At 41.0% G+C, this 10,597-nt stretch overlaps 1 protein-coding gene across 1 annotated transcript in view; it reads right to left on the bottom strand.

Annotated features, from left to right (window-relative positions):
* Positions 1–10,597, bottom strand: part of pkhd1l1.1 (PKHD1 like 1, tandem duplicate 1) — a 237,775-nt gene that overhangs the window by 179,894 nt on the left and 47,284 nt on the right. The window contains exons 18-21 of the mRNA XM_043689364.1: positions 6,349–6,492; positions 5,510–5,667; positions 1,866–1,979; positions 403–534 (exon numbers count right to left, since the gene is read on the bottom strand). Coding sequence (XP_043545299.1) covers positions 403–534; positions 1,866–1,979; positions 5,510–5,667; positions 6,349–6,492 — 548 coding nt within the window. The remainder of the gene's footprint in view (positions 1–402; positions 535–1,865; positions 1,980–5,509; positions 5,668–6,348; positions 6,493–10,597) is intronic.

The raw sequence follows: 10,597 nt of genomic DNA, 5'->3' as shown, positions 1-10,597 counted from the left end.
CCCACCCCCACTCCGGCCTATCACCCTCACCTTGACCTCTTTCCACCTATCACATTTCCAACGCCTCTCCCCCAAGTCCCTCCTCCCTACCTTTTATCTTAGCCTGCTGGACACACTTTCCTCATTCCTGAAGAAGGGCTCATGCCCGAAACGTTGATTCTCCTGCTCCTTGGATGCTGCCAGACCTGCTGCGCTTTTCCAGCAACACATTTTCAGCTCTGATCTCCAGCATCTGCAGCCCTCACTTTCTCCTGGGAACAGAAGTAAACACAAGTCATAAAAGCCTGCCATTCTCTCTCTTCACAGTAACAGTAAAATGAAACCATTTTAGGTGTAACTAGTATCAGGTGACAGCACTCTTCAATAAATATTTGTTTCATCTCTAAGAAGTTTCAAACTCACCTCTTTGTATATGCGTAATGAAAATGGTTGATGATAACTTGCAAAGCCAAACAAGCATGTAGGATTTTTAACACAATAGCGTCCACAAAAAGCATTAGTTTTCATTGTCACCTGGTCTTTCTGAAAGATTTTCTACAAGGTTAAAAAATGAAACAGGAAATTACATTCTACTGCTGGCTTTGCACTAATAATATTATAATCAGAGTTCTAATCTCAATGAGAACACTTTGACAATTTGTATATGTTATACAGATGGCTAACATTTTATCTTTTTTTTATTTTGGGAATACAAAACTCCAGATCCAAATAATAACTTCCCATTTGCTGGGTTTAAGGTGATTAATCCATGAATATTCAAGTAGTGGTAATGTCCCTCTGATGTTGCAGTACTCCGTCAGTACGGACCCTTTGATAATGCAGTACTGCTTTAGTACCAGCCCTCTGACAGTGCAACACTCTGTCACTCCGACTCCGCAACAATGCAGCATTCCCTCAGCAAAGATAAAGCTGCCCATAGTCCCTAGACCATTGAGCTGCTGTCACGTTACAGAAAGATGACTGGTGGTGGTTTAGTTTGAGGGTCACTACATCTCATGCAAGAGGAGTGATTGAAAAGGAGAATTCAATATGGTAACCTCAGCCAGTGCAGGAATTGAACCCATGCTGTTAGTATTACTCTGCATTGCAACCAGCTGTCCAACCAACTGAGTTAACCAACTTCACGTATTGTAAATCCTTCGGTATTGATCCTCTGACAGTGCCAGTGCCATATTGAGGGACTAATGTATTGTTGAAATGTCAGTCCTGAGATCACACTGCATCATCAGTGGGTCAGTTCTTTCAGTACTGACTCTCAAAAAATGCTATAATTCCTCAGCACGACCCTCTGACACTGCACTGTACCTCAGTACTGATCATTTGAAGGTGCAGCATACCCATAGTACAGGTTGTTCAATAATGCAGCACTCCCTCAGTACTAACCCTCCAACAATGCAGTACTTTCTTGGTACTGATCTTCTGACAATGTAGCAGTCCCTGAATACTCACACTATGATTGTGCAGCACTCTTTGAGTACCAATCCTTCAACAGTGTAATGTTCTCTCAGTCCAGAAATTCTGATCATGCAGCACTCCCTCTGACAATGCAGCACTCCATCAGGACAGACCTTTTAATGGTGCAGCAGTCCATCAGATAGTATGGTGCTGCCTTCATGTTGACCCACTGACGTTACAGTGTGATGCGAGGACTGACAGTTCAACAATACATTAGTCCCTCAGTACAGCCACTGGCAGTGACAATGACTGACTGAATATTTGATCAAGTCTCTGTCATGGATTTTGAACCTAAGATCTTTGGACTAAGAGCTGAGTGGTCAACACCAATCACTGCGGACACTTTTAAAATCACTTGTTGTTTGAGACATGTAATAAATTAATAATTTGATTTTATCTACTGAACGTACCTTGGATAAGTCATCTTCAAAATTGTTGAAATAATAGACTGCGTATCCCTCCCTGTAGTTAACTATGTGATCTGGACATTTTACATCCAACATTCCTTCTAAAGCAGCTTTGACCTGTGATGAAAGATTTTTATTAGCCGAGAAGATCCTCCGATACCCTGACTGACTGGTGCTGTTCAAAGCAGCCAGAGCTTCTATCTGTCCTTTATTGCTTTCCCCATCAATGGTTCATCTAATTTTTTTGTTAGGCAATGCCACATCATACTATGCAGGTCTGATGTAATGGTTGGGTTTGGGAACGTTATTTTCCCCATTAGTCATTCATGGGATGTGGGTGTCACTGGCAAGGCCAGCATTGGTGGACCATTCCTAATTGAAGCTGAGTGGCTTGCTAGGCTATTTCAGAAGGCAGTTCTGAGTCAATCACATGGTTAAGATCTGAATTCTCATGTAGGTCACACCAGATAAAAATGGTAGGATCTTTTTCCTGAAGAACATTAGTGAAGTAGGATGGTTTTTACAACGAATTGTTAGTGATCATGGTCACTATTAGTGAGATTATAGCTTCATATTTCAGACTTATTAACTTAATTAACTGATGTGGATGGTGCGATTTAAATACATGATTAACATTACTAACCCAATGGCACGAACACTAAATCACGCTGGGGGAGATGGTGGTAATATTACTGGACAATAACAAAAGGTCTGAACTAATGAGGAGAAAGACAGACAAAGGCATTGACTATAGAGTCAGAGAAAGAAATCTATGCTGCTGTCTGACACAGCAGTGAATCTGCAATTACTACCTTTGCTGTTTGAGTTCAAGTATCACTGAACATCAGAGTGCATTTAGGAAAATTAACAAACAGCGAAACTCACAGCTGACCTTGGAGGAAACTCTGTGGGAGAGCTCACAGCCATAGGAACAGATAAGTGCATAGTTTCGAAGTGTAGCCTCACTATAAATCTACAATAGTGAGTGGAGTGGGTTGTTTCTTGAAGATATGTTTTATTGAGATCAGTCTCTTGATTACATTTTTAAAATATAAGCCATAGGTATTAAGTTAGCCTGGAGCAATGTTTTCTTTTAGTACAATAAGATGGTGCTATTTTCTGGGTCAGTAGACTGTGAAGGAGCAAAGATGGCCCTTAGTAAAGTGATATGCTGTTCTTGTTGGATGTGGGAGTTGAGGGAAAATTTCCATGTTACTGATGATTATGTCTGCAGAAAGTGTCTTTGGTTGAGAATCCTATCAGATCACATGTGTCGGTTTGAGCGGCAGTTAGAGGCAATAAAGAATTTACAGGAGCAAGGGAGTGTGATAGATGGCAGTTATAGGAATGGAAAAAAGCCACAGATACAGTTAGGTAGTTGGGTTAACTCCAGGAAAGGTAGGACATGTAGGCAGGTTGTGCAGGTATCTCTTGTGACTATCCCCATCTCAAACAAATATGCTGCCATTCATGGGATGTGGGTGTCACTGGCAAGGCCAGCATTGGTGGACCATTCCTAATTGAAGCTGAGTGGCTTGCTAGGCTATTTCAGAAGGCAGTTCTGAGTCAATCACATGGTTAAGATCTGAATTCTCATGTAGGTCACACCAGATAAAAATGGTAGGATCTTTTTCCTGAAGAACATTAGTGAAGTAGGATGGTTTTTACAACAAATTGTTAGTGATCATGGTCACTATTAGTGAGATTATAGCTTCATATTTCAGACTTACTAACTTAATTAACTGCTGTGGATGGTGGAATTTAAGTACATGCACCCAGAACATTACTAACCCAATGGCACCAAAACACTAAATCACTCTGAAGGAGGTGGTGGCAATGTTACTGGACAATAACCAAAAGGCTGAGACCAATGATCAAGAAGCACGAGTTCAAATTCCACCATGGCAGCTTGAATTAATCGAATAAATTCAGAATAAAAAGTTAGTATAAGTAACAATGGCCATGAAATACTAAATTACTATTGAATAATATCCTTTAGTGAAGACATCTGTTATCCTTACTCATCCTTGCCTACATGGGACTCCAGATCCACAACAATATGGTTACCCTTCATTATATTTAAGAGCATGTGGAGATGAGAAATCTGCTGGTCTTACTGTGAAGGAATGAAATGGTTGTTCATCAACTTAGTGAATCAGGAGCGCGTTGTGAAAGAATCAAATAAAATAAGAACTCTTCAGGGACTAATCTCTTTCTTTTCTAAATATTCCAACCTGAAGGTAAGAATAAATAAGATATTAAATAGGAATAGAATACCACTACAACAACCATTTCCCAAGGAACTTCTCATGAGAATTATAAAACAAAATATGCGACCAAGCTTTCTAAGGAGATAATTGCAGTAAGTAACAAAAGGCTGAGTCAAAGATTTTGATTTTACCATATCTGTTAAAGGAGGAAAGTGAGTTAGAAAGGGGAAGAGATTTAGGCAGAAAATCCTAGAGTTTCGGACCTAGAAAACTGAAGGCACACCAGTATGGTGATACATAATTGAGAACGTACAAGAAGCTGGAAATGGAGGAACACAGAAACCTCACTGGGGAATGCAATTCTAGGAAATTACAAAAGTGAGGACATAGAGGGAATAGGAATTTTAGAATGAGCCCATGTAGCTCCGTGAGCGCAGAAATGAACAGGATTTGTTGCATAGATAAGGAACATGATACAGAGTCTTAGATGACCTCAAGTTTACAGAGCCTAGAGTATGGGGGAACAGGCAGGAGTGCATTGAAATAATTGAGTCTCAAGATAATTAAAGCATGGATGAGGGTTTCAGCAACACAAGGGTGGAGACAGAGGGAAAGTCAGGCAGTGTTGCAAAAGTAGAAATCGACCATCCTAATGATGGCATTGCTCTGAGGTCAGAAGCTCATACCAAGATATAATGTGACAACAAGGTTGCAAAGAGACAAGCTTGATCTCAGACAGTTGCCAAGAAGAGGTATAGAATCAGTAATTATGGAGTAGAACTTGGAGTGGGAATGGAAAGCAATAACTTCAGTTTTTCTCAATATTTAACTGAAGGACATTTCTGTAAATCCAGTTTTAGGTGTGGGGTAGGCAATTTGATAATCTATCAACTGTGGCGAGGCAGAGAGAGGTACTGGTGATATGGAGCTTGGGGTCATCAGTGTACATGTGAAATCTAACACTGTCCTTCAATGGTGTCGCATGTAAATGAGGAATGACAGTAGAATCAGGCATTTACAATGATTAATTTCCTAATGAATGCAACTACTAGGCTGGATTTTATTGCAAAGAGTAATTGATTAAAGTCATTAACATTCATTGATGTTTACATTGTCCAGTGCTTTGTGACAAGGGAGATACAAAATAAATTATGAATTGCCTCTGTCAGACTCATGGAAATGGTAGCTCACCTTCCAACACCCCAACAGTTCTTAAAGAAATTGCAGCATCGCACAATAATCACTCTTTAATCTCATTGTAGAAAGTTAAGTCATCTAATTAACCACACCAGAGTGTCAGCCACCATTACCCCGCATTCCAACTCATTAACTGTTAAAGTTAATAAGAGTTTGCAATGACGAGCTGTGGGGAGAATTGTGTGGTTATGGTCACTGTGACCAATCAAGTTTAGGAAACGGATGCAGAGTGGGACACACCTCAGTAACACTTGCTGTATGTGAAACAGGTCTTGAGCTGATCCCATCCAGCATCAGTGTAAATGTATCCATTCTGGGCTTCCCTTTAGTTTTTTCCACCACTTTAATGGTGACATGATATCCACTCAGGACCTCATATTGAAGTAAATCAAAATCTCCTGTAGAGGAAACAATTTGAAATAAATGTTAAAAATGTAACAAAGAGACATGTTTCAAAATTCCATTTGATTGTTCTTCTAATTTTATCGTGGATCCTCCATAATTGCCCATTCTCTAATATACTCTGTATACTCTATTGATCACACCTACTCGGAAATATACATCTGGTGGACAGGTTCCAAATGTCCATGGTCTGAGTAGGTTTGGAAGTGAATGTTCCAGAGCATTTGCTTGCCAGATCTCCTTTGGTATTCCACTTCTTCCAAGAGATTTAGTGAATGTTGAAGTGGGAGAGTCCTCACTTAAAGGGAAGAAGTATTCAGTCATGTCATACCAGACATCATGTTGCGTGGGGTAGACAGGGGAGAAGCAGCTGGTCTTAACATACTTGTCTGTTTTGTAAGTTGGTGGGATGAATTGTTATTCATATGAGGAACACAGCACCAGTGCATCAAACAGTAACACAGAACAGCCTTGGAAGGCAGAGGAAAAGGAAATGTGGGAGAAAGAATTCAAAAGCAGAACAGCAAAGACTAACAATCATCAGCTGCACATTTTCAGCACAATCAAGTTTGAACAAAGAATAAAGAACTAGTCTTTGAAGAGCAAATCCAAGCTAAATTCATCCATGTACTTTATCACACTGGTGAAGAAGCAATCAGGGTTCAGATGCATTTTACCTCGTGTGGATATGAAGGTCACTTTATAGATAATGTTTTTGTTGGTTGATTTTCTTGACACTTGAACCTTGTCTGGTTTAATTGTCCACAGATCATTTAAAGCTTGTTGAACTTTTGCAGCTTTGGCATCCATAGGAATAAGGACTAAGGCAAGTAGAGAGAACAGGTTACAGAATTAGTACCATTAAAAACCATGACAGGAAGCCCTGCTGTCCTTAACCATCACCCATATCAACAGTGTGAAAGTCCCCTACCACAGCAGCCTCACTAAATTAAAACCAGGGCAGACTTCATAGAGTCATACAGCATGGAAACAGGCCCTTGGGACCAATTTGTCTGCGCAAATCACATTTCTTAAACTAAGCTAGTCTCATTTGCCTGCGTTTGGCTCGTGTCTTTCTAAACCTTTTCTATCACGTACCTGTTTGAATGTCTTTAAATATTGCATTTGTTTAACTCTAGCACTTCCTCTGACAGCTCATTCTATATATGCACTTTCCTCTGTGTGAAAAAGTAGTCCCTAAGGTCCCTTTTAACCCTTTCCCCTCTCACCTTAAACTTAATGTCCTCCAGTTTTGAATTCCCCTGCCCTAGGCAAAAAATCCTTTACCATTATCTATGCGCCTCATCATTTTATAAACAATGATGTTTCTTCACATTAGGTGCAGACCCAGGAATGGCCACTGCTCTGAGTGGATCAATTGGGGATTGTAGAACTGTTGGCCTTCTGATTGGCAGCGGGTCTCCATCCTTAGGGTATGAGAGCCCTGGGGATGGGCTGTTAATTGTCTGATGGGTATAAAATTATGGTCAGGGCTCCCAGGAAGCCTTAGACACCTCTGACTTCCCAGATGGTATGCCTGTAGGCAAAAGGTATCAGGCAATTTTCAAGATGCAATCAGATAAGGTGATTTGCTTGTAGTAGCTGAGAGAGGAATGTTGACTAGCATACTGGAGAAACCTCCTATGGACTTCTTCAAATGAGACTTTTCTCATCTATGAAGGAGGAATATGGATGAATATTTGGAAGGAAAAATGTGGTAGGGAGATAGTGAGAGAGGGTAGGATATTTTCTCTATAATCTATTAATTAACTGTTTTCCCTGGATCTTTCTCCAGACTTTTTTTCTTCTTCATACATTCCTGGTTCCAGCTGCATTACATTCTCCCCGTGTCTGCGTGGGTTTCCTCCGGGTGCTCCGGTTTCCTCCCACCATCCAAAGATGTGCAGGTCAGGTGAATTGGCCATACTAAATTGCCCGTAGTGTTAGGTAAGGGGTAAATGTAGGGGTATGGGTGGGTTTCGCTTCGGCGGGTCGGTGTGGACTTGTTGGGCCGAAGGGCCTGTTTCCACACTGTAATCTAATCTAATCTAATCTAATCTAATCTATTGAACAAAGGGCAGCTTGGTGGCTCAGTGGTTAGCACTACTATCTCACAGTGCCAGGGATCTGGGTTCAATTCCAGCCTTTGGCGACTGTTTGTGTAGTCTCTGTGTACATTCTCCGTGAGTTTCCTCCCACAATCCAAAGATGTGCAGGTTAGGTGAATTAGCCATGTTAAATTCCCCATAGTGTTCAGGGATTAGATTCGATTTTTTAGATTACATTACAGTGTGGAAACAGGCCCTTCGGCCCAACAAGTTCACACCGACCTGCCGAAGCGCAACCCACCCATACCCCTACATTTACCCCTTACCTAACACTACGGGCAATTTAGCATGGCCAATTCACCTGACCTGCACATCTTTGGACTGTGGGAGGAAACTGGAGTACCCGGAGGAAACCCACGCAGACACGGGGAGAACGTGCAAACTCCACACAGTCAGTCGCCTGAGGCGGGAATTGAACCCGGGCCTCTGGCGCTGTGAGGCAACAGTGCTAACCATTGTGCCAACTTGCCGCCCACAAGATGTGTAGCTTGGATGCATTAGTCAGGGGTGAATGGGTCTGGGTGGGTTACTCTTTGGAGGGTTGGTGTGGACTTGCTGGACCAAACTGTAGGGGTTCTATTAAAGAAAACTAAGCTTTGCTCAAACATCCAAATGATTGTTAGCATAGAACACCAACCCCCTAATTCATAAACAAGCAGATTGAACATAGTCAATCACTTACAAGAACATTTTTTTTATACATGATTCAGATTCATGATACAGACAGAGATTGAGATGGTTCACAAGCTTGCCCTTTAATTTCATGGAGCAAGAGTAGAAATTAATGAACCGATGAATATATTTCAGGTAATTTGCTCCTAATAATATATTAGCACCAGGCCTGCCCACTATCAATAATCGAGAATATTTAACAGTCATTGACAGATAGAATATCACAGTAAAATGGATGTGTGCTCTCATTCCCATTGGTTTGAAATCTCAACTTGATGGTAATGCTTATCAGTAAAGTGATTAAAGTCCAGTTAAACTAATTTAAATTAGAATGGTGACTTACAGTCAATGTTCAATATTAAATTTGATAAACAATTACTGGGTATTCCAATTAGATGAAATCAGCTTTTGAATTTGAATGATTTTTTTCACAGTACATTGGCTGTGGCCAGCCAGCTTGGAATCAGTCCTCCGCTGACAAGATACTAATCTCCTGGTTATGTTTTTTTTTGTTTGCCCCCACCCCTCCCCCAACTACTACCAATACAGCAGTAGTGCCTTTGATTTTGAATTGCTCAAAGAGCTTAAATGAGGATGCTGCATTCAAATAACTCCATCACAAACAGCTGAATTCTTGAATGATCATAAAGACTTGGTAGAAACACAAAGTACCCCCATTTTATAAAGAATCAACTGAACAAGTCCATGAGTTAAAAACGGCTGTATTGCAGGGAAATCAGCTTAAAAATAGACTTTATTAACAATTGGAATTGTAGTTCTGAATTTAATGCCTGCAGGGTGAACCAGTCCATTGGCTAGAAAACAGAGGTCACTGTCAAGGGCCAGAATGAGTTTTAATCCTAATGAGACACCTACCCACCTCCCATCACAGTTCCCAGCACTTCAGGACAAGGATCCTGGTTCCAGCCAAATAGGCCAGAAACTCCTCAGTATTGGAAGCTTTATGGGAAGGAGAAGCAATTATTGGAAATAGAGAATCCCAGAAGAAGATCCATATTGGAGTCCAGGAACACAAGTGGGCTGAACTTACCAGGGCCTGTAAGATGGGCCCCAGTCGAGTTAGGGTGGGAGAATGGACAGCTCACTCTGTAGGGGCAGCACTTGTCATTGGCAGAGTTCTCTGATGGACACTGCCTAAACTGTAGGATATTTCCCCTGGCCTGCGACCAAGGGATGCTGGGCAGTCTCATTACAGATATAGGTCCCCTTCACTGCTGAGCAGTGGCTGATGCGAATGGTACCTCAGTGAGCCTTGGTAGTCAATTAAGGGACCTCAATTGAGCTCTGGCGGGAAAGCTGTCCTCAAACCTACCCACCTGATCAGGGGTAACAGTCAGGAAACTAATGTGTTCTCCAACCAGTACATTGCCCTCTTTAATCCACCTGGCTCCCAGAAAAGAGTGGGGCATTCAATTCAATTCAGAGTATCACACAGCACTGAATGAAGCCATTCAGCCCATCGAGTACGTATTGGTTTTTTTGAAAGCCGTGAATCAGAATGTGCTGCATAAAAAGGCGAAGCAAACAGATTCAATAATACTCTTCAGGAGGAATATGGATGAATATTTGGAAGGAAAAATGTGGTAGGGAGATAGTGAGAGAGGGTAGGATATTTTCTCTATAATCTATTAATTAACTGTTTTCCCTGGATCTTTCTCCAGACTTTTTTTCTTCTTCATACAAAACTGCAATTAACTTTTGAAACCTACTATTGAATTTGATCCCATTGCCCTTTCGGCAGCACAGTCCAGATTGCAACATGCCATATGAATAATGTCTCCTCAGCTCCTTCTCTGCTTCTTTTGCCCATTACCTTAGATTTATTTGTCTCTACTATTGGCTGCATTGCTAGTGGGAACAATTTCTCCTTATTTACACTCCAAAAATCCCAGAATGTCAAATGAAAACTGTAAAGATGGAACTATTTCTATGATTTCACCATTAATATTTTGTCAATTGATCTGCTTTACTATTCCAAAGTCTAAAAAAGGGTATTAAAGACCTACCAAGAAAGGGAGAAGAGTCTCCAAATAATAAGGAATATTTCAGATTTTCGCACTCCTAATAGGTTCCTATGAATTTTATATTTCATTGAGCATTGCTGAAGAATATGGGGCCCAGCAAA

Source organism: Chiloscyllium plagiosum, chromosome 4, assembly GCF_004010195.1.
Source record: "Chiloscyllium plagiosum isolate BGI_BamShark_2017 chromosome 4, ASM401019v2, whole genome shotgun sequence".
NCBI classification, from domain to species: Eukaryota; Metazoa; Chordata; class Chondrichthyes; order Orectolobiformes; family Hemiscylliidae; genus Chiloscyllium; species Chiloscyllium plagiosum.
This window is presented reverse-complemented; position numbering and strand designations above follow the sequence as displayed.